The sequence below is a fragment of the Alternaria dauci genome, chromosome 8 (assembly GCF_042100115.1).
Source record: "Alternaria dauci strain A2016 chromosome 8, whole genome shotgun sequence".
NCBI classification, from domain to species: Eukaryota; Fungi; Ascomycota; class Dothideomycetes; order Pleosporales; family Pleosporaceae; genus Alternaria; species Alternaria dauci.
In genome coordinates, this window is record NC_091279.1 from 734,447 (window position 1) to 757,142 (window position 22,696).

The window sequence follows — 22,696 nt, forward strand, 5'->3', positions numbered from 1 at the left end:
TGCAGGTGAATGTCTTGCGACGCATGATCCCTGTCGCGCTGTGGGTGCCTGGGCTACAACGTCATAACGCTCTGCGCACTCTCTCCTTCTCCCGTCACCTCAACGCACGCGAAGCATGTAGTCGCATATGAGCACCCAACACGAGCTCGACCGCGCGTACGGCTTCATTCCCAACCATGTCCTCAAGCGCGGCTACGCCTCACGTCTCACCTACGCGCTGCAGCCGTCTCCCAGCGTAGTCTTCAGCCAGCATCTACCGGCCCTCGATGATCCGCACGAGCGCATACCGGCGCACATATCCGGGGTGAATGCGTTGACCATCGACAAGTTCGAAGGGCGATATCTGCTCTCTGGGGGCGCTGACAGCTCGATTGCCGTATGGGATCTCGAGGCCCAGACTGCGGCAACCGAGGCGGGAGAGACCTATCTCCCTCTAACGGCGGTGAACAAGACGAGCGAGGAGCACAAGCTAGGCATCACGCAGATTCAGTTCTACCCCTTTGATTCTCTGGCATTCCTCACATCATCGTACGACCACACTGTGAAGCTCTACTCGAGCGAAACGCTTGCGCCGTCTGCGTCTTTCAATCTCGATTCCGTCGTGTACAACATCGCCCTCTCGCCCATCGCCTCCCATCTCCTCGTCGCATGCGCCACGCAACATCCCAATGTGCGTCTCATTGACCTCCGCTCAGGCGCGACCACACACAGTCTTGCGGGCCACGCTGGCGCCATCCTCTCTACAGCATGGAGCCCTGTGCGCGAACACATTCTTGTCAGTGGAGCTACAGATGGCAGCGTACGCTTCTGGGACGTACGCCGCAGTGTAGGTGAACTGGGCGTACTTGATCTCGAAGACTCGGTCGGGGTACTAGGGAAATCCACGTCCTTTACTCGCAATTCGACCAATGCACAAGCGCACAGAGACGCTGTGAACGGGCTCGTATGGACCGAGGACGGCAAGCACCTAGTCTCTTGCGGACACGATGCGCGAATACGTGTATGGGACACGGACACGGGTGCCAACACCCTGGCAAACTTTGGCCCCATGGTCAAGAACTCTGGTCTCGCGCCGCGCATCCCCGTTCTTGCGCCAGTGCAGAACCTCCAGCCGGGTGCTGATCTCATGTTCTATCCCAACGAGCACGAGATCCTTGCCTATGAGCTCTTTGACGGCAAGCTGATCCGCCGATTACGCCGCTCACAACAGCCTCAGACGAACACCTCAGCCGACGCATCTGGGTCAGCAGCAGCAAAGGGGCAGCGCAATGTCAAGGACAGAATCACAAGTCTGGCCTGGCGACCACACCACGTGGAGATGTACTCTGCCCATGCCGACGGCAGCATTGCGGCATGGAAGCCAAGAACAGACGAAGATGCCGACCTAGACGAGGAAGAGGAACTTGAACGCGAAGAGAAGGAGGTAGACAAGAAGCGGAAGCGAGGCGTACTCGATGAAATATACCAGGGCTTGACAAAGAAGCAGATTACGTTTGGCAATATGGGCTTGTAGCTCGATAGTAATTACATTTTGAAACAAGATGAATCGAAATTGCTCTCAGGTCATTAATTACAACAGATGCTTTCCGCTACGCCTCTTCATATCTCCGTGACATGCGTGGTAAACCGGTTCCTCCTACTCGTGCAGTGTTTAGCCTTCTTCTCAAGTGTCCAGCCTCCTTTTCGTCTGCCTGATGTCTATCCAGACCCAAAATTCGGTAATCGAGCAGGAACAAAAGCCTCTCCGTCATCTCCTCTGCTCCCATCATCTCTCACCTCGTCTTTGATAGACAAGGGTCGATTCGGCGTAACCGCCTTGCTCGAGTAGTCACTCTCATCGACATAAAACCCACTACTATCCGGCATGGTCTGGCTATCCACAAAACTAGGAAAGGGTACCGACTCGCTCTGGTCCGTCGCAGACGGAGTCTCGCCAGCGGGCGTGCGTACAAGCGGCGACACCGTCGAGTCTACAGTCGCCATTGCATGGGCCGGCGACGCAGAGCGAGGCGTACTGGATCTGGTGGAGAGAGCTTGCTGGTCCGGGGCTAGGCCGCGCTTGACGGCGAGCTGTTGGGCTTCTTGACGCTTGCGGTGGACTTCGGTTTCCTCCTCGAGACGCAGGCGTTCCTCTTCCTTTTGTAGTTGGGCGAGCGTGGGGACTTGTTCGATTGTTTCCGAGGCAGAGCGCTGGGATAAAGGCGGTTTGTCCGAGTTGCTCGTGTTGCGCGACGAGACCGTTCGGGTGGATACGCGTGATGCAGAGGGCCGCTTGCTTGAGCGAGCCTTGTTGCTGCTGGTGCTGTCTTCGTTCCACTGGCCTGTGGTGCGTCGCTCGAGCGCAATGGTGAACTCGTCGTCGAGGGGCACCGCGTCTTCGAGCTCGTCTTCGCTGGGGAAGATGTCGCCTCTGGAGCTCAGCGAGTCGGTCGTGTGTCCGGATGTATGCGTGTTGCTTCTCTGCCTGCGGTGTCCCTTGTGCTCCGGCCCCTCGAGGGCATCCTCGTCGCTGTCTTCAATCAGCGGCTGTTCCTCCTCCAGACTCCTTCGCGTTGCGCCCGGGTGCTCTGTGAGGTCTGCCGCGGAGGGCTTGTATCGCAGTCCCCGGCCGCCAATCTTCCAGGGCAGTCGTCCCAGGAAGCCAAAGTAGGAAGAACTGGGGATGAGGGTCGGGTCTTGGGCGCCGTCCCGCGGCAGCGTCATGCTCTTGCGGCGCGGCGTATTGTATCTCGGGTCGCGATTTCGCTGTCCATAGCTCATGCCGCTCTGTCGGCCAGGCTGCGTGGTTGCGCCATAGTTGGCTGCGCCGCCGAGGAAGCGGTCGAGGTTGTCGCTGCCCCAGCCCAAGAGGCCGTCGTTTTCGTCGTCTTCCCAGTCGTCGTAAAAGTCGAAACTGATCTCAGCCCGGCCGCGTGATCGTCCGCGATTGCGCCGGCGGTCGTTGTGCGCTGGGAAGCAGGGCGCCGTGCATGCGTTGACGCATTGGGTAATGGACGAGAAGCATGGGTTGACGTAGCGCTGGGTAAAGCCGTAGATGTTCTCCTGCGCCGATTCGTTTGCGTGCTCGAGGTTCTCCGTAATCTGGTGGAGCGTGCGATTCCACCTGGGGTCGCTGCGGCGGTACATGATGACGACGAAGACGGCGACGGCGACGGCGAGTATCACCTAGCGGGACTCTGCGATTATTGCGTGTAGCAGCAGGAACCCGCGGTGCGACAGCGCATTGGCTTGGCTTCAACACACAGCTGGGCACATTAACTTTCGGGACAGGGTGAGGTATGACGACGTGGTAGATGAGATGCGGCTCGGTTGGGCATTCCCCCCAGCCCTGCGTTCCAGAGTTCCAGCGTTGCAGCACCCCACATGCACTCTTTCACCCCCACAGTCTTGCTGCTTTCGGCACGCCCGGCCGACCAGCCACCCTACCATGCACCATGCGATACATCCGCTTCCTCAAAAGTCCCCGTATTGTCACTGACAAGGCCACGTCGAGAAAGCAAGTCAGCTGCCTCGTCACCATCACCTCAGACCTTGGAGATTCTTTTCTTCCTTACGACTTCCGACTAGCAGCAGAACTGTTGGCGACGGCAGATTCGCAAGAAAATGTGCTGCTATGGTCGACCGTGCAGTGGACGGCCGGCATGCGGAGTCTGCCCATCACATTTCCCCTCCCAAAGTCTCGCGCATCCTGGTCCCACTTGCGAGTAAGAGTGGGCGGGGAGCCGAAACGAAGACACGATGAGCTCGCTGCCATATCAGAATCTGATGCTCGAGGTGTCGTGTCTGCCTGGAGCCCGCCATTCACGTCTGACATAGACGCTCCAAAGCTAGTAGAAAGGCGGTTCAAGCTCCTAGATGGGCCAGTTACTGCTATCTGGGAGGAGACGGGCGAGAGCATAGCAAGACATCTATGGTATGCGTTTTCATTTTGTGACGTGTCGAACCGTGGGCACTGACTTGGATGCGTAGGGATGCTGGCATCACACTCTCGTGCCAAATAACAGCACTGACCATTCCAAACTCGGATCTAGCCAAAGCATTGCTACCATCTACGTCCACACCCCACTTCAATGTCCTCGAATTGGGTACTGGCTGCGGAATGGTTGGCATTGCAATCGCTCGAACCATCCCAAACTCCAAAGTTCTCCTAACCGACCTCGAAGAGGCCAGAGAGATTGTAGAGCGTAACATTCACTATGCTATTGAAGCATCAGGCGCGTCACTGGATTTCATGGAGCTAGACTGGGATGCAGATCTGCCTGATATCCTGCAGTCTCCCTCAGAACAGCTTGATCTTGTAGTCGCGGCTGATTGCACGTACAATCCAGACAGCAGGTATGGCTTTCTCTTGCACGATCCCGATATTTTGGACGTATTCTATGAAACAAATATGATCTGACGTCCGTCTACAGCCCAGCATTGGTCAACACTCTGACACGACTAGCCAAAACAAGTCCAGAAGTCGTCATTGCTATCGCAATGAAGATGCGCCATTCGAGCGAGGAAGTCTTCTTTGAACTCATGCAAGATGCAGGGTTCCTGAAGACGGCCCAAATGGAATATCCGCTACCGGGAGATGTAGAAGTCGGCGAAGAGGTTGTCTACCTGCATGTTTACAAGGCCGCCACAAGGTAGCAGCCTGCGACTATCATATCGAATTGAGCATGGCCGCTTCCGTCAGGGGTTGTACGGAGGCTAGCAGAGTGGAGATCTTACCTGGTTGTACAGAAGTACGGATGTACGAAACCAAACCCCCTCCAAAAATAGAATATGTCTGATCGCCATCGATTACAGCATACCGACGTTACGTATACTTACATGGACTCCTTGCCTGATGCATTCAGCACGAACAGATACCTGGATAGCGCATATCATACACTGGAGCCATGACGACAAACCAAGGCACCACCGATGGGGAACTGCTTCCTGATGTCTGCACTAGAAGATCACCAACGTTTCACCGCCAACGCCTTCCCTTCTCGATGCTATGCTTGTACCTGACAAGCTCCGTTCTAGGGCTACATCCGGTGTGGTATGCGTCGATCGCGCGGTCGGGAAAACTCGACATGTGGGTTCCAAAGGCATCGTATTCGTTGACCGCATTGTCGAATTAGTAACTTCCAGGGTGATCGTGCCAGCAAAGAGCAGTGTAAGCTTACCCACATCGGCTAGGAATGCCAGTGGGTATACCATTCTGATGACCGAAGTTGCGCCGTTCTTTACCATGTTGAAAACAGCACAGACAGTATGGAAATAGGCATGAGCCTATGTGGTCGGCTTGCCCGTCTACAAAAGCATCACCGAATCCAATATCTCAGCTGTACTTACGCTCATCCTTCCACAAGCACCAACAATCCTCAAACTCGACCACCAACATGCACACCTCCATCCTTTCTCTCGCCCTTGCCTTTGCACCCGCCGTGCTCGCAGCAACTCCCTCCAACTACGGCGGCTGGAACATCTCTATTGGGGACGACAACTTTGAATACGGCTACCGTGCTACCCACTTTGATGTTTTTTACATCGACGCCAACACTGCAGGTGCTGAGCCCATCGCGGCTGGGTGCCAGACCATCAAAAGGCCTGGCGTGGCCCCAGCAGACAGAGGGTGCGCTCCTACCGGCTTCAACTACACCTTGGACGGCGACGTCGGTGTTGCCGGAACATACCGTAAGCTAACTCTTACCACCTCTTCAACTCGTGAGACTGACGCTGTTCACAGCATTCTCGCTTGAGCAGACCGTGACGCTGGATGGCACCGAGATCACCTTGTATGGTGCCGGCCTGGTCGAAATCCAGTGCACTCCCCACCCTGACAATGACTTGCCATACACGCAATGCACGGGTAGTGCTACGGCTAGGGTGGATAAAGCTGGAGATCAGATTATCGAATAGGCGCTGAGGTGTTGTGTTGCATGTTTGTGCCGGGGCAGAGCACACATGGTGTATTATTGCCGGAATGTATTATTTCGGTATTTGATTCACGGTTAGGACGACTGGAAATCCAATAATATTATATTTTAGGTTGCTTCCTCGAATAAAAGATAGAATCTGTACACGTCTCAGCAACGTACCCGGAGCCTCAGCACGTGCTCGATTCTCGTAGTAACGACAAGGCTGCATCAATCGAAGCTTGTCGATACCTAGGAACATCAACATCCAATCATCACCAGCTTACACCCAAAGAAGCAAAAAGAGCCCTTTCCTCACACCATTTGACTACCCATCCAAGTCCTACTCCCAAACTGCCTCATACAGCAATCAGCGTGGGGTCCGTCGAACCCAGCACTAACAGCCACTAACGACGCTGGTAAGCATTTCTGGCACTAGTCTCGCAGACTGCGCCGCTACGCCGCAGACTAGTAGAAGAACGGGCTAAATGAGGCGTGGGAAATGGTGTGAGGTTTTAGGGGGGGGGAATTGGGCGTCAGTGGCTTGGCGGATTCTGGTCAGAAGGTATGATGTGTGGCGTGATGGATGTCCTTGGGGATTTTAGAGCGGAAAGCGTAACTATTGGTCGGTTTATCTGGATTAGGAAAAAGGTAGAGATAAAGTCGAGAAGGAGTGTCTCTTCGTGACAGAACATGAAGCTAAGCAAGTTTCATTCTTCTCGTGTTCCAAGGTTTAGACGAGGCTGATTTTGTCATCTATTGACAGAGCTCATTGCTTGCGCATCGAACTATGGCTTAATCCTCGTCGTGCTATAACGCTGTATGGCTGCATTCTGATCAGAATCTTCTACAGCCTTTGAGCCAACGTCTACTAAGGCCTGTTTTATTTTCCGCCTGTAGTTACCATTCATACTTAGAATTGGAGTGTACTTCTGGTTGTGCACGTTACGAATCAAAAGGGGAACACCGGACTGATAACGAATAGTTCAAAGATTGCAACGAGCTTATATACAGTCTATCATGCTATTTACATAAAATCACAAGTCCCGCAACCGATTACAGTACTTGGTTGTGTCAGCGACAAGTTCAAGCATGTGTTGATTCCATCTCGAGTACGGTGTTCAGAGCGATTTGTCTAGGGCGATATTTTATAAGTCAAACGACGTGATTTAGCTATAAAAGAATTGATGGCGTCGGTGAGGTGATAGGACGGTTTTGCGCTTGTCTGTGGGTGTCTGTCAATATCACGACAATTGTTCACGAGGCCGTGTAGACTTACATCCATGTCACCGTCTGGCGTAGCGGCACGATGTACAATGGCCTTTTCGCTTGCGGTGAGGAAAGTCTTGATGGAATGTTTGGAGGATATGCGTGTCGTGTTGCCGTAGCCACCGTATTCTTCAGGCTCCTGGACTGGGTGCCAAGCGGCTTGTTGCTGAGCGGCTTGTGCACGTCTTTTGTTCGATCTCATCACCCAGAATATACCCAAAGCGATAAGAATGGCGAGGAATCCTGTGATGACGTTAGTCTCGCTCTGATGAGGTGTGAGAATACACCTACCAAGAACGCCAAAAAGAATGAACAAAGACCTTGCTAGAGGAGTCAAGCCGCTCTGCTGCTCGACACTGACGGCTGTAGCCAGGCTCGAAGGTATAGCTGAACCCACTAGAGAGGTCGTCAATAGCGATGGGGATAAAGATTGTGGTGCAGTGACAGCTAGTGGGGCGGCCACGGTTTGTGTAGATGTTCGAGCATCTTCTTTGTCTTGTGCGGTTCGCGTGATCGTGACAAAAGTAAGAACAGGAGAGAGCAATGACGTGTCTGTCGTGGTCGAGGATTCTGTAGACGATGAAGTAGAGATAATCGTTGTGGCTGGAAAAGAGAAAGAAACCGTAGAGACATCAATGGTGGTTGAGATGGTTGTACTCGTGGTTGACGAAGTTTGTACAATCGTCGCAGCGGAATCACCTAGAATTGTCGATGAGACTACTGCAGCATCTGCCGTGAGTTTCGGTTGGTTCTTCCCCGGCATGGGCTTATCTACTGTCATCGCAGAAGTCGAAGGGGTGGCTAACGAACTTTCAAAAGCTGCGGCAGGCGTTACGGAGGGCTGGGTCACCAAAAAAGGGTCTTCTGCAAAAAGCAGGATAGAAAGTCAGTGTACGTCTGAATTGTATAGAGTACAACTTGGACTTGCCTTGATTCATTCCAGGAACTGTCACTAACGATGGGTCTTCCTGATTCATGCCCGGAAGCGCTTCTTCGTTGATCTTCGCGCCAGAGTCTACCAGAAATGCTGGCACCGTAGTTGAAGCTGCTTGTACGGTACTGTTTTCTCTGGTGTTGACATCGGTTTGGGTAATGAGTGTGGGTCCAACGGTAGACGCTACCAACTCAGGCAGTATCGTCAAGGTGGCTGCCACTGATATCGAGGATGCAGACAGAGCTTGGAGAGTGGGTTCTTCGGTATCGGCAGGCGTCGGTATGGCTGGAGATGAAGGCCGTTCGGACCGCGACGGCAGTATTTCGTCCATCTCAGTGAGTGAATTTATCGGTTGTGGTGGTGACTTGGGCGGCGATCCTCCCCACGTCCCGTTCATGATCGCGTCCAGCTGTTGAAGTCTTGTCGCGCCTTTGCGCGAATCCATATCCGCAATCTTCTCATTATGACCCTCAACTACGACGAATGCAGCTGCCATCCTTGGAACATCACGGCGTACCAGCACCGGTCGGCTTTCAGATGGTCTGCTCGGTGCAGCCATAGCAAGGTGGAGATTCCATAGAGGCGATGAACGTTGATAGCATACGACAATGTTGAAGCGGCGGTAATGCGGGCGCCAGACCCTAGTCGGCTGGCAATGGTTCCATACAAAAGCACGAGATCTCTGATCCAAAAACGTGTTGAAGCGGGTGAACGTTTCGGCTTGGACAACAACTTCGGACGATGGTTGGTCGGGAGCATGTCCGCCACGGTCTTTTGCTACCAAACACGGTGATCACAATCCCTGCACCATGAGGGTCCGCAGTTTTTTTTGAGACCATGGGGTGCACCAGTCCACTCATTTGGGAGATCGTGTCCACTTGATGCGGGTTCTCCCAAACGTGCACCTGTTTCGTAGAAGAAGCGAAAGTTTATGACGACACTCGAAACGTAGCGCATGCGACGGGAACTTCGAGACCGGTCTGAAAACCGAGTGCCACTAGGACGGCCGCGTGGTATGGAGATGGTTCATGGGGAGGGCCCGGATGATGATACAAGAAAAGGAATGGTAGCCTTGCTGTCAGCTCATATAGATCGAATGGCTCGTCTCTTGAGTAAAACACCAACATATTGATGATTCCTGCCCTGAAATTGATTGTCGGCTCCTCCTGTCTTGCTCGCGATTGGAAACAGTAGTGGGATGCAGCTCTTGATTATGGAATTGTCGCGACATGTTCGAGGTCGTCAATACGAGGTGTGCTCACTGGGAACCGCACGCATATGTGACGACCGTAGCTGCTCGCCAATTCCATCAGATCTGGCATATGGCCGATTGAGACGCGACTCGAAAGCGTCCCCGCATCCAGAACTGGCGTTGCTCGTAGCAGAGCGACAAGGCTGGATGTCTAGCTTGTGGTGATATCGGTGCCGGTTGCATCGCTGAGGCCTATGGCGCGGCAGAGTGGATCAGTCATGATCCTTTCGGGTCGATGATGCTTGCCGTGCGCCACCTTGGTCCCAAGTCAATAATAGTCTCTTCCCGTATACTCATTGCGCATTACTTTCAACATGATAGTCGCGTGTACATAGCCGCTGTCGTCGTTCCCTTCCCGTCTGTACCCCTAAATGGCAGCACGCGACACTCCCGACCGCATGGTTCCGGAGACCATCGACCTTGAGCATGGGACCAAACGCGACCACACCCGCGATCGAGGTACACTGAGTGGCCAGAACATAGCACATGTCGCACCGCACCGCCAGTCCCGCCGTACCCTGCCGTGGACAAGGAAGTTGGGAGAATGCACGCCAGCACCCGTCGCCCGTTGGAGCCGGAAGGCGGTCGAGTGGGTGCAAGGGCCGAAGCCGCCGAGCAGATACACAATAACGCCTTTTCTTGAGCGCTGGCAAACACTGCCTGTCCGCTTGCTTGCGCGATGGCCAGAATGGGTGCGCACTTGCATCTATGCTATTGCATGTGTTGTATGGATCGTCATCTTCGCTGTCGTCGTCAGTGATGGTGCGCTGCCCTCTGACATTGGAGGGTTCGGGGCGCCGGTGAAGCTGTCATGTGTTAACAACCTGTGGTATGGATTCTCTCCTCATGTCCCAAGCTTCCGTGACTGTGCTGATCGTCGCCAGGCCATCCCCAGAAAGCTGCGGACCCGACGGCCGTAACTGCCTTCCCTTCTCCAATGCTTCGTTTGCCTTCAACTGCCCCGCCGGATGCTCGAGCGCCCAAGTGCTCAATCCTCGCGCAATCGGACCGCAAGTCGTAAACTACCGATCCTTGGTCGTTGGAGGTGCTCCAGATCTTGACAATGATGCGTTGGTATATCGCGGAGACTCGTTCATCTGCTCAGCGGCTATTCACGCCGGGGTCATCAGCAATGGCTACGGCGGCTGTGGTGTCGTTTCTGTGGTAGGAGAGCGAGACAGTTTCGGCGCCGTGACAAGGCATGGCATAAGCAGTATCGGTTTTGCCTCTCACTTCCCAATGGCATTCACGTTTGGCCAGGCTTCGGCCAAATGTGAGGACCCGCGCTGGAACCTGCTCATCCTCTCGACAATCTTTACTGCTTTGTTCGGTATCTTCACTACAAGTCCTGCCACCTTCTTTGCGCCTATCTTTACAATATTGTTCTTCCAGACCGCTATGGCATCGGATCCGCCGCCGTACTCAAACTACGCCTCCTTGGCCTCCTTAGCACTCGGTCGCTTCTTGCCAGCTGCGTTAGCTGCTGCTCTCTTCTACCAATTCAGTGTCCGCGAGTCCCTTCGCAATTGTAAGGCGCATATTGAAAAGACCGTACTCTGGGTAGGTGGGGCTTGGGTTGGCGCTCTTGGGAACTACACGTTCGAACGTATACCCATACAGCGGCTTACAGGAAACGACATCCGCCAGCAGCCGGGCGCTATCACAGCATTGGTAATTATTGTGCTTATATTGTTCGCTGTTGTCCTATACCAAGCATGGTGCTTCCGCAGCGAAGGGCGACTGCCACGCTATCTTGCACTATATGCTACATTAGGCCTTGGCCTGGGTATACTTGCTGCTATGCCAAAACTCACACTTAGGATACACCACTACATCATCGCTCTCTTACTCCTCCCAGGCACTGCGCTGCAGACCCGCATGAGCTTGTTGTGCCAAGGGCTGCTGGTTGGACTGTTCGTCAATGGCATTGCACGCTGGGACTTCGATTCCATATTACAGACGGCAGCGGCGTTGCGAGGGGACGGACAGCTCGGGTCTGGCATCCCGACTATTCTTGAGCCTGTTATCAATGGCTCGAGCATCACCTTCGCGTGGGAGAGCTTGCTCCGTGGATATCAGGGTGTGAGCGTGCTGGTCAACGATGTGGAGAGATATCGTGGCTCTGGTGGGAGCGACCGAGGCAACTTCACCTGGAGTCGGTCAGAGGGTGGACACGATGAATATTTCCGGTTTGGATTCATCAGCTACCAGCTGTTCGGCAGCGTAGCATACAGCGACTTTACTAGAGCAGGCACATGGTTCTCGAATGGGACCTGGAGTGGACTTCCGCCAGGCCGTACATGAATAGAAAATGGACCGATCGTTCTCAAACAATGTGCATTGCCTCTTCATCCATCGGCTTCCTACGGAAGTAATCTGTCAAGACGCGGTCTTCACAATTGCAATGACCAATGAGTACTAGCGCGTTTGCGTCACCGTTCGCGACATGGAAACCTTGCAAGACAGGCTTTTAAGACAGGCGATCGGCATGCTGCAAGCGGTGGTCCAACGGGTATCCAACAATGCCTTGGCCAGCCATTCATCCATCATTTCCCCTTTTGCGAAAATCAGGTCTGACCCAGAGTGCTCTTGCCTCTTTTTGTGCGGGGGTAGTCTCGAATAGGACCGTGACGTCACACAAACGAGATGCTTAATGACCGCCGCGTTCGCACTTGCACTAGTCGCATGTCACAAACACCATGCATTCTTTCCATGGGATTTTCTACTACCTGTAACACTCATCCTACACTTTCCGCAGCCTCAAAGGCATGGATTCCACCGCAAAACGCGAGGCGCCGGCCGCCTTGAAACGAAAAGCAGTCCCTTCGCCAACTGCAGATGCGCCATCCCTGGAGCGAGAGCGAGAGCTTACTAGTAGATTAATACCGAATGCCTTCCTCGCCGGAACCCTCTTAGCAGCATTCTCTCTCTCCTGGCCGTTGCGATGGGTCATCTCCGGAGCGCCCATATTTGTCTACGCCATCCTACTGGGCGAGGCGTATGGCCATCGCATTCTACCCTTTGTCCCTGTCTGGACCATCTTCGCGACAGTAAACTTGGTCTACGCCGTATGTGCGACTTCATGGCTTCTGTACTGGGTGTTCTGGGCTTTTTGTTGGCCTGTAATCTACATCACCTGCCTCTTCCAATTCGAAGCACCTGCTGCACTAGCGCGCCGCACTTTACGGAAGACGTTCCTACGAGACCTCCATTTCATCAATGATCAGATAGCCTTTTTTGATCTGCCTGCCCTGGAAATCGACACCGAAGTCAAAGGACTCTTCGTCATCCGTGGGGTCACGCTTTCGCTCTCAACCATGACACTTGTTGCTCACGGAGTCGAGGCCGGCATAAAGCTCTCGGACGACATCGAACTTGGCATTCAAGTTGACAAAGTCACGGTACCTCTCTTCCGAGAGATAACCGTTGATGACGTCTATGCGAATGTGAAGGGCGGAGATTGGGAAGTCACCTTTGGCGATGTGCAGTATGGCATCCCGGAGCCAGACGATGATGATTCCGTAGTCGTCACCAACACAGCTATTCTCAGAGCAGCGACAATGAAAGGAGCAGCCAATGGCCGCCCGGCTGATATGGTCCGAAACCTGACAGCGGGGAAAAAGCCGATTGAGGCTGAAGATACTGCATCCGCATTCTCGTCCGTTAAGAAAGTGTCACCCGATGAGGAGCAGGCCCACAAAAAGTACAAAGAGCTGGTACGCTATATCAACGACACGAGTGCGATTACAAAGGCAAAGCAGACACTGGTAGAAGCCTCGAAAGCACGAGCTGAGGCTGGTTCGTCCGATGAGGAGAAGGACGCCAAAGACACGAAGAAGTCGAAAGAAGAGCCAGGTGTCCGCTTGGACATTGAGAACATGGATGACTTCCGAGCAGCAATATGCACCCAGATCCATGGACAGCCATCCATACCTCACCCACCTACAAAATCGATCAGAGTCTCTACCCTTCGCAAAACATCGTACCCAAACGTAAAGAAGTTTCTACATCGACTGCCTTTTCTATACCGTCTAATGCTCAATCCTATCTGCTACTTCCATCCAGTCAAGTTCAAGTCCATTACTGCGGCTGGCTCAGGAAAGTGGTTCACTGCCTTGATGCGACAGTACTTCTTCAAGCACTACTCATCCCAAGACGCTGAGATTCGTAGACTGGAGGCGCGGATATCAGCCTGGTGCGCAGATGCCAACTTCGCTGTGGAGCTGGGTCCGATGGCTAGCGAAGCCCAGTTCCCCATCAACACCAACTACAACATCCAGACTCACTTCAAAATCTCCGATGTCATGGCCTACAGGATCCTCCCAGATGCCGTCGAGCTTAAGCAAGTTGTGCGGTTGGGGGGCGCAGATGCCGTTCTTACAATCCCAACGTTCCTGTTCCCACACCATGAGCACATCTTCCCTGAGAAGAAGAGCGACTTTGACCTTTTGGAAATGGAGTCTGCGATCAATGAAGCTGAGCCTACGCCAAAACAGATCCTAGCTCGGAAAGAGCTTGAGAAGCTAAAGAAAGACGAAGCATCAATGCACGTCAGTGCACATGCTCACCTCCCAGCGCAGTTTCATCAAGATCTTCTCAACTTTGTCGCCGCGATCGTGAAAGCCACCAAGGTTATCGAGTCGGACAAGGACTTTGAGGAGGCCAAGGTTCTACGCGAACTGAAGCGTGTCAGCACTACCGACAGCGAAGCAAGCAGTCTTGCATCAGTTAACACCAATAACAGCGAGATGTCACAGACCACGCTGAATGCCAATGAGGACAAGAGCTTCAAAGCGTTCCTCAAGAAGGTTGACAGTGGCTTCAAGGAAGCATCGAACAAGACTATGGTGGGCATGCGAAAAGCTGGCCAGAACACTGTACATGCCATGGCCAACGATCGCTGGATCGCGCGGCTGGTCGGTAAAGTGACAAGGAAGTTGGAAAAGGCACAAGGTGAACTAGGGTACAGTGGAGAGGTCCCGATTGCTCTGGCTAAGTACCGTGTGCGACATGAGTCTGAGCAGAAACTCTTGCCCTGAGGAGGCCGGATGCCGGGGAGGCAGTTGTTGAGTTGCATGATACCCTTTTAGACTTTGCATGTTCAAGTAGTCTGGTTTTATAAGAGAATATTGACAATCGTCTTCCTGAGATGTTGGATACATGAGGTGACATCGTTCAACTCATAACACGTTAGGCTGCGATTTACATTATACCGCTATCTTCAGACTTTGGACCACTTCAACAGGACCGCTGCCAATACCACAGGTAGTACACTGACCAGTTCGCCGAGACCCGCGAATTCTGGCGGGATCCTCGCGTGCACGAAGGCGCCCGCACCCAACAGCACAGCAAAAGTGTTGTATATGAAGCTCCAACTAAAGTTGAACACGACTCTATGTATCGCTTTCCTACTCACGTTGATGATGGTTAGTACGCCCGCCAGGCTAGGCCGGACAAGAACGACATCGGCAGCAGATTGCGCAATGTCAGTACCGCTCGATACGTGAACACCAATTGTGGCTTGAGCGAGGGCAACGGCGTCATTGGTGCCGTCCCCAACGAACATGACAATCGGCTTGCGGGGCTTGCCAGTCAGTGGAGCTGTTGAAGGTGCTGCGAGGAGGCTCTGAATGTACGTTTGCTTGTCTGCGGGCGAGCAACGAGAGCGAACATTATCTTCTGGTACGTTGAGCTGCGAGGCAATCTTCCTGACAGCGCCGTCGTCATCGCCAGACAGTACATGGACGTTGATGCGGCTGCGTTGGAGATGGTCGACTGTGGACGCCGCGTCTAGTCGTAGCGTGTCCTGCAGACCAAAGACGGCTACTAGAGTGTTATCGATGGTGAAGCAAAAGGTGGTGAAGCCCTGGGATAGCATGGAGCGGACACGTGGATCGTCGGAAAGCGCAAGCCATCTCGCGTTTCCGGCGCGTAGCTTCTTACCATTGACCGTTCCTTGGACGCCTTTGCCGGTGACCACTTTTGCGTCTGGTACGGTTGTGGCTGGTAGACCTTGCGACGCGAGATGTGTTGCAATGGCCGCCGACACGGGGTGCTTGACATTGCCAAGCAAACCCAAAAGTAAGCTGGTGTCATCCGCATTACCACCATCGACATACTCCTCGAGCACCACAGCCAGCTTTCCTGCTGTCAGGGTACCCGTCTTGTCGAACACGACGTCGGTCGTTCTATACGCGACTTCGATGCTACCTGCCGTCTTGAAGACAACACCGCGCTTCGCTGCGACGCCCGACGCGATCACGATGACCATGGGAACCGCGAGACCGATGGCGCAAGGACACGAGACAATTAGGACCGTGATGGCATACGTGATGGCTTCAATGGTCGCTTCCGAGCCTGATTGATGCCGTATCGCCACCCCAATGGCAACCCAGATGACGAAAGTGATGATTGTCAGGGCGACTACAACGGGGACAAAGTAGCTGGCTACCGTGTCGGCGATTTCTTGAATCTTGGGTTTCGAAAGCTTTGCTTCGTCAACCATGCCTGCAATCGTCGTGATGGTGTTATCGCCAGGCAGACGGGTCAGGCGAACAGTCAGCGTCCCGCTTCCATTAATGGTTCCTGCAACGACAGCCGACTTGGTGTGCTTCTCAACGGGCTGGGCCTCGCCCGTCAACATCGATTCATCAATTTCCGAAGAACCTGAGATGACGGTGCCGTCCGTCGGGATGCGCGAGTCTGGAGCGACCCGGAACGTGTCTCCATATTGCAGCATCCTAGCATCGATCTCTTTCTCCGTCCCATCGTCGTCGACCAGCACGGCAGTGGGGGTTTGCAAGGAACGAATACTGATGGACTCTGCTGCCTTTTGTCGCGCCAGCGATGCCACCCATCGTCCGACCATGATGAGTGTCACCAGCAGCGTACTCGTTTCGAAGAACTCGCCCGTTGATAGAGGGTTTCCGCTGACGAGGTAGCCGAATGAAACAACCGAGAAGATGTACGCGGCGCTTGTACTCAGTACGATGAGCAAATCCATCTCAATGACCTTGGAGAACACCAACGCCTTGAGCGCTTTCGGGTAGAAAGGACCGGCGATGACAACTTGGACAACAGTAGCGAGGGCGAGCGAGGCGGAGCCATATGCAATCTCGCGCTCGGGAAGAGGAGCCCATGCCATGACCAGTACAGGAATGGTCAATGTGGCAGAGAGCAAAGTCAACAAGCCCATGTTTCGAACATGCCTGCTACCAGCTTGCAAAGAAGAGTCGGGACAAGGTGGTGCAAGTTGCAAGGACCGACTCCACTCGTCACTCATCAAGCCCCTCGCTCCTACAATCTTCGCATCGTAATCTACACGGATGGTGTCCTTGTTTAGGCGACGCACGTCTAATACTCCGTCCGGCCACTGCCCATTGACAAAAGCCGCTGGGTCTCCCGAACAGATGAGGTCCAGACTACAGCCCTGATTCGATACGATTTCGCATTTGAATTCGGTTGTGCGGTGGAGATGCTTGACCACATCGTCGGCAGTTCCAAACTTGGTGTTGATATCGAGCTCGACGCGGGCAAGGACCAGACTGGTCTGGAGTTTGCTGACGTAGTCGAGACTACCTAGTGTTCGCTGTAGCTTTGTCTCGCATCCTGTACAGGTCATGCCGGATACACTGATGACGACATGCTCACGTGCAACGCCGCCCTTCTCGATGTCGATGTTATCCGAACTGCTCGCAATCTCAGTCGTGTTGACCAGAGCTGCTTTCTTGTCGGTGCAGCTTTTTGACGCGTTTGTTGGTGGACGGCATGATGTTTTGGCCCCGGTAGTTGCGCATGCCTTGGGTGGCGAGGTGCAGCAAGATGCTTTCGGTGCTTTCGGAGTCGTGTCCGCACAACCAGTCCGCTCAGGTTCGCAACAGCTGTCGCCACAGGTGTCCGTAGAGACACTTTGCCCATCGTCTGCACAGCAGTCATCTGTGGCGTCGGCAGCGCAAGCAGGTGCGGGATTGACTTTACTCGGGCTCCTGCTGCTGCTGTCGTCGTCGTATGCCCTGGTCTCCGTTTTGAGCGGCGTAGGCGGTTTGCAACATGACGTTGCTGGCTTCGGCTTAACGAGTGCTGACGGCGAGCAGCATGAGCTGGTACGGTTTGGCTTCACGGAGTCTGGCGTTGAACAGCAGGAGTTGGTTGCCTCCTGCTTTGCGGGTATGGGCGAAGAACATCAAGATTTGGGTGTTCTTGACTTCTGAGAGTCTGATGGCTGACAACATGCGCTGGCTGGCTTTGGTTCCTTAGGTGCTGAACTTGAACAGCAAGAAGTGCTTGGCTTGGGGGCTGCTGCTGGATTTGACGAACCGCAGGGAGACTTTGACGTCTCCGACTTTGTAGGACTTGAAGGTGAGCAACATGAGCTTTTCGGCTTCGTTGGCGCATGCTCAGGGTTGGCGAGAGTAGAGCAGGATGCTGATGTAGGCTCGGAATCGGGAGGCGCAAGTGCTGCATCCACACTGGGTTGCGTCGTTGCTGTTGCATTACTTGTCGTTTCTGTCGGTGGCTCCGTAAGATCTTCAGGACGAACCTCTGGCTTCACAGTAGTTGTGGTCGTGTTCTTTGGGCCACAGCAACCTCCTCCGCAGGCCATGATCAGGTTGTGATTGACGAGGTCCTGTATGGGAAAGACTGCACGGGGGAAGTCAAGATGCAAACAGTTTATTTCTACAGTTGGTATACAAGGCGCAATCTTCGCCCTTGTATATAACCGATTGGCGATATGTTTGGCGATGTTATAAACGATATGTCATCGATATAGGAGCTCGATATGTCACTACTCTCACACTTGGCGCCGGCTCTTCACCTTCGTTTTTCTGGCTCGGAATCACGACGATCAATTCTGCTAAATGGTCCAGATTCGCAGATCTTTGCATTAGTTGGGGCACTAGACGTCACATGCTTGGAAAGAACACACAACAGCTTCCTGTAGTATTGTCAGCCTGCATCGTAGAGCAAGACGCAAACCACGCGCAAAATCTACAGGGAGCCAGATCAGACACATGCAAGAAATTGGCCCACATCTAAGTCACAAATTGGACGCAGTCTCACAGGAAAGAACCCACGGCAAGGTGAAGTTGAATTGCAAATGTTGCCTTTTACGAATGTTTAAACAACTCGCATGTTAGTCATTCAACACTCATGCCAGTTCGCACTCGATCAGACTCTCCTGCGAGTGCTTTACGCTGTAAACACGCACGATCTTGAGACCGATCTCGGGCGACTCCAACAGCCGACTCCACTGGGTATGCGTCCGCTCCTTAGAAGAGAAGAGCGTAATCATCATCATATCCAACGCAGTGGCCTGCCAGCCTGCGCCTGTGTCCGGAATGACGTTTTCGTTAACTAGCAGTTTGCTGTAGCCTGGCTTCATGGCGCCAGCGACCTGCTTCAGAATGCTCGGGCCCCTTTCACCGGCTGTTCGAGGTGGAAATCATATGCCATGCGCTCGATGGCGGGATCTAGTCGCTCAATCCCTTCAATGACGGATGGACGATCCTGTACCACAAGCCTACCAGGGACCTGAGGATACTTGTTCCTGGATGTATTGTCAGTAAGTGAGTCAGGGTTGAATTTGTACGGCATCCTACTTGAACTCTTGGATGTCATGACCGTAGCCTCCGCCAATGTCTACCAACAGTGCGGCGTCCTTGGAGGTGTCCATGTCGTCAATCAGCCGCTCTTGGACTGGGTAAAAGTTGGAGTCCATCCAGCTTGGTCGATCCTGCCGATAGCCACCCATGTGGTTGTTGAATTGTTGGCCCAAAGGCGGATGGGCTTCGAAGTACCGGAACATATCGACATCCGTCCCGAATGCGTACTGATAAGGCCCGTTCTTGATGTCGGTAGTGAGTTCGTAGTTGTGCTTCTCCAAGTATTCTGGGAACTTGTAAACAGACTGGAGGGCTCCGCCAGCACTGATTTAGTTAGTCCAGCACTCAACTTGACGTTGCGTTAATCACGGCTCAAACTTACAGAGCTGGGTAGCCATCTCCAATGGTAGGTATGATCAATGCCTTTGAAAAGTTTGTCGCCTTATATTCATCACTGCCCGTCTCCGTGATGAAACCCATGGCTGCGATATGCCTCATGGAGCGAGCTGGCTGGGTAAGCGAGGAGCCAAAACGATTAGAAAGCATAGAAGCTTACCCAACCACTCGCGAGTGGTAGCAGCGGTCTAGCACATACCTGCGCCCAGTTGTGTTCGATCATGGTCTCGCGGGGAGTCTGTAGCGCCCTGACAAGAGCTTTGGCGTGCGAGAGCATCGCCAGACGTGTATCATTGTGATCGACGGAGGGCTGGTCCCCGAATTCCGAGAGCTTCTTTAATAGACATGGAACGGCGTCTGGGTCGTTCGCACGTACCGCAATGCTGATGTCGAACAGCATGTTTGCAAATGTTCAGACGCACTCGAACGAGATGAACAAGGGGTAGCAGAACAGTAAGTAATGGTAAGAATGAGAGAGGATTTCAACTGCGTTTACTGTACTGATGGAAACAATGACGTGCTCTCTTGCTTTTATAATTCCGAGCCCGTTGTCTCCAGTCAACCTTGCCGCAGAGATGCACCACACCATTGTCAACATGGTCAACAGCTCATGAGTAATGGCACTGTCTTATCACACGAGAAGGATGCTATAAAAGACAGGAATAATAGTCCGACACGGATGATTACTCCAGTTGGCATACTCCTGCAGAGGGATGGAGAGTTCGTGGAGCACTCGTAGCTACAGTTGGACACTTCAACCAAAGGGGAGAGACGTTGAGGCACAGTTAGTAGGCCCGATATCCACTCCAATTTTGTATGACTTGTATCACATCTTGACACTCGTGTTGTACTCTTTCGATGTTAACAAGAATTTACTTGATACAAATTTCTATGATTAGCTACAATCATGACACATGTACCATTTGTTCGAACGGGACTAGTACACCACAAATCAGATCTCGTGAAGATTGATATTTTTTGAACGGCTTTTCAGAACTCTGCAAGGCCAGTGTGAGATGACGATACATCTGCAGACGCCGATAGGGGATAGCTCTCCAGAATCTATTGGACCGGATGATTCGACAGGCACAGGACAATAAGAGTTGACTGAGGTGGACCAAGAGCCCCCAGTACGGCCCGTGGCGCTGGAGCCGAGGGGATTGCGGCGCAGCTGCCAGGGCGATAACCGCTTCGGAATTAGTGGAAAATGGAGACTGAATCAGCTGATCCGGGCGTCGAAACGGTTCCTCCAGGAGTCGTTCTAATCCATCCGTCAGACAGTGAGCGACCAAGCGGATGACGCCATCATCTGGCAGCGTATGTACTTCATACATAACATAGCCTGTTCCTTGCTCCTTGTTGCGCAAGTCAGCAACGACGAAAGTTACCTTGTCCACACGAAGCCAGAGCCATCTACCACTTCTCGATATGCAATCACAGCACAGTTTTGTCGCATTCATGCGACCGATGTATGTACGAGCACATGTGGAGACCTCAGTCGACCACCGCCGCAGAGCGGCCCGACACTGGACGATCATTGCTAACCCCCTGGGTCAGAAAACGGTCCATAGCCTAATCGGACACCTTCGTCTTGCTGCGAATATGCAGTCGTCTCAGACTGGGGGAACCCCCAGTCAGAGGGCAACAATGCACTTGCTGGTACGCGCAGTCCATAAGACGATTGGGTGTCTGATGTGCTGTCGGACAAATATCAAACCAAAACCAAAGGACATACGTGACGGCACTGCTGTCATTGTTCCATTTCAACACCTATACTTCTTGCATCATGGCAGCAGCACCGAAACTCCCCCCGGAAATTGCCGACGAGAACAAGGGGCCTATAGTCCTGACGGTCTGCATTGCACTGACGACAGTAGCTACGGTCTTCGTCGCTGCGAGACTCTATGTCAGAGGGAGACTGCTCTCAATGATTGCTCTTGACGACTGGCTGATCATAGCGTCGATGGTGAGTGCCCATCAGAGTACGCGTAACGGGCCTAACGCGCTGACGTTCCAAACAGATATGCGGCTACACAATGCTTGGCCTCACTATAGCTGCCGTACAAGCTGGTTATGGGCGTCACTTTGCTGTGCTCACCAACGAGCAGAGGTCGGGTGCCATTTTGTACACCATCGCAGGCTTTTGTCCTGGAGTGTTCTCATTCGGCATTCCCAAACTAGCTGTGGTCGCGCTCCTAACGAGGATCACCAACCCTAGCAAGAGGCACAGAATATTCCTTTGGTGTATGTCTGGCGGTTGCTTGGTATTACTGTTTGGCTGTGTCGTCATCCTCTTTGCACAATGCACACCGACTCGATCGCAGTGAGATTTCTCCGTCCCAGGCACCTGTTGGAGCCCATGGATTCTGGTATATTACGCCATTGTATCCGGAAGTATGTTTGTCTTCAGCAGACCAAGCCATTGACTGACCATCGTATAGCGTTTTCCGCCATAGTGGATCTCTACCTCGCCATCTATCCCGCCGTCGTCCATTATAAACTGCAAATCAATCTGAAGAAAAAGATGGTCCTCAGCTTTGCACTTGGACTAGGTTCTATGTAAGTTTGCATATCTTGTGTGCCAACATTCGCTTACGCTTAGACTACCGGTAGTGCTGCAGTTGTAGCTGTGTACAAATCGACCCGGCTGCCTGCGCTTGCGAGTGCCGATTTCACCTGTGAGTAGAACCGTGTTAGCAACCAATACTAGATGCTGAAATTGCCATCTAGATAATACGGCCGATATAACCGTTTGGACCAGCATTGAGGGGAATGCCATCATCATCGGTGCATGCATACCAACTTTGCAGCCACTATTCGATCGACTCCTGGGCCACGGCCTCTTTAGCAGCGCAGGTGGTGAGCGAGATCGAGGCGGCTACAAATCGAATAGTCGATCCGGGTTGCAGCTTGCCACCATTGGAAGCAAGACTCTTCGGTCAGCGAAGCAACATGGGAAGTCGGGTGTCTCTGAAGTAACCCTGGGCCACGATAGCCAGGAGAGTATTCTAGGCGCAGGCCATCGGGCCGGAAATGATGAGAACCACAACGCCATGGAGAGCTCTGGTATCACGCGAACGCAGCGTTTGACGGTCGAGTACAAGGATGCGAGCGAACCGGCGCGCGCGGCAAGACCAAACTACAGCCCATACGGTACACAAAACTGAAGTTGAGAATTTGAATATCCTAACAAGGGTGGCCACGAGAATGTAGAATGTGCCTTTGGGTCTGCTGGAGGCATGGTGCTGTATGGCAATGATCATTCGTTAACCAGGATGGCTCTTAGTATGCAGCTCTTGACATTCCCGAGTACCAAAGTTGGAGCCTTGGCCGTGGATGTGACCCTTGGTGG

General features: G+C 53.2%; 10 protein-coding genes across 10 annotated transcripts; 6 read left to right on the forward strand and 4 right to left on the reverse strand.

The window, feature by feature from the left end:
• Positions 1-127: 127 nt before the first annotated feature.
• On the forward strand, positions 128-1,513 carry ACET3X_008191 (uncharacterized protein; the record flags this gene model as incomplete). The annotated part of the gene is made up of 1 exon (XM_069454337.1): positions 128-1,513. One exon carries the CDS (start codon positions 128-130, stop codon positions 1,511-1,513), a length of 1,386 nt encoding a protein of 461 aa, XP_069303793.1.
• A 185-nt stretch (positions 1,514-1,698) lies between these two features.
• ACET3X_008192 (uncharacterized protein) lies at positions 1,699-3,126 on the reverse strand (the record flags this gene model as incomplete). Its single annotated transcript, XM_069454338.1, has 1 exon — positions 1,699-3,126. The coding sequence occupies one exon, from the start codon at positions 3,124-3,126 to the stop codon at positions 1,699-1,701; it is 1,428 nt and encodes a 475-aa protein (XP_069303794.1).
• A 308-nt stretch (positions 3,127-3,434) lies between these two features.
• Positions 3,435-4,635, forward strand: ACET3X_008193 (uncharacterized protein; the record flags this gene model as incomplete). Its single annotated transcript, XM_069454339.1, has 3 exons — positions 3,435-3,913; positions 3,970-4,335; positions 4,413-4,635. The coding sequence occupies 3 exons, from the start codon at positions 3,435-3,437 to the stop codon at positions 4,633-4,635; spliced, it is 1,068 nt and encodes a 355-aa protein (XP_069303795.1).
• A 740-nt stretch (positions 4,636-5,375) lies between these two features.
• ACET3X_008194 (uncharacterized protein) lies at positions 5,376-5,895 on the forward strand (the record flags this gene model as incomplete). The annotated part of the gene is made up of 2 exons (XM_069454341.1): positions 5,376-5,670; positions 5,723-5,895. 2 exons carry the CDS (start codon positions 5,376-5,378, stop codon positions 5,893-5,895), a joined length of 468 nt encoding a protein of 155 aa, XP_069303796.1.
• A 1,131-nt stretch (positions 5,896-7,026) lies between these two features.
• ACET3X_008195 (uncharacterized protein) lies at positions 7,027-8,491 on the reverse strand (the record flags this gene model as incomplete). The annotated part of the gene is made up of 4 exons (XM_069454342.1): positions 7,027-7,116; positions 7,171-7,403; positions 7,452-8,024; positions 8,089-8,491. The coding sequence occupies 4 exons, from the start codon at positions 8,489-8,491 to the stop codon at positions 7,027-7,029; spliced, it is 1,299 nt and encodes a 432-aa protein (XP_069303797.1).
• A 1,226-nt stretch (positions 8,492-9,717) lies between these two features.
• Positions 9,718-11,650, forward strand: ACET3X_008196 (uncharacterized protein; the record flags this gene model as incomplete). Its single annotated transcript, XM_069454343.1, has 2 exons — positions 9,718-10,175; positions 10,231-11,650. 2 exons carry the CDS (start codon positions 9,718-9,720, stop codon positions 11,648-11,650), a joined length of 1,878 nt encoding a protein of 625 aa, XP_069303798.1.
• Positions 11,651-12,114: 464 nt separating this feature from the next.
• ACET3X_008197 (uncharacterized protein) lies at positions 12,115-14,385 on the forward strand (the record flags this gene model as incomplete). The annotated part of the gene is made up of 1 exon (XM_069454344.1): positions 12,115-14,385. One exon carries the CDS (start codon positions 12,115-12,117, stop codon positions 14,383-14,385), a length of 2,271 nt encoding a protein of 756 aa, XP_069303799.1.
• Positions 14,386-14,567: 182 nt separating this feature from the next.
• On the reverse strand, positions 14,568-16,967 carry ACET3X_008198 (uncharacterized protein; the record flags this gene model as incomplete). The annotated part of the gene is made up of 1 exon (XM_069454345.1): positions 14,568-16,967. One exon carries the CDS (start codon positions 16,965-16,967, stop codon positions 14,568-14,570), a length of 2,400 nt encoding a protein of 799 aa, XP_069303800.1.
• A 1,527-nt stretch (positions 16,968-18,494) lies between these two features.
• On the reverse strand, positions 18,495-19,428 carry ACET3X_008199 (uncharacterized protein; the record flags this gene model as incomplete). Its single annotated transcript, XM_069454346.1, has 4 exons — positions 18,495-18,772; positions 18,871-18,893; positions 18,946-19,272; positions 19,331-19,428. 4 exons carry the CDS (start codon positions 19,426-19,428, stop codon positions 18,495-18,497), a joined length of 726 nt encoding a protein of 241 aa, XP_069303801.1.
• Positions 19,429-21,130: 1,702 nt separating this feature from the next.
• On the forward strand, positions 21,131-22,511 carry ACET3X_008200 (uncharacterized protein; the record flags this gene model as incomplete). The annotated part of the gene is made up of 5 exons (XM_069454347.1): positions 21,131-21,310; positions 21,366-21,588; positions 21,786-21,903; positions 21,958-22,022; positions 22,075-22,511. 5 exons carry the CDS (start codon positions 21,131-21,133, stop codon positions 22,509-22,511), a joined length of 1,023 nt encoding a protein of 340 aa, XP_069303802.1.
• Between the last annotated feature and the right edge of the window lie 185 nt (positions 22,512-22,696).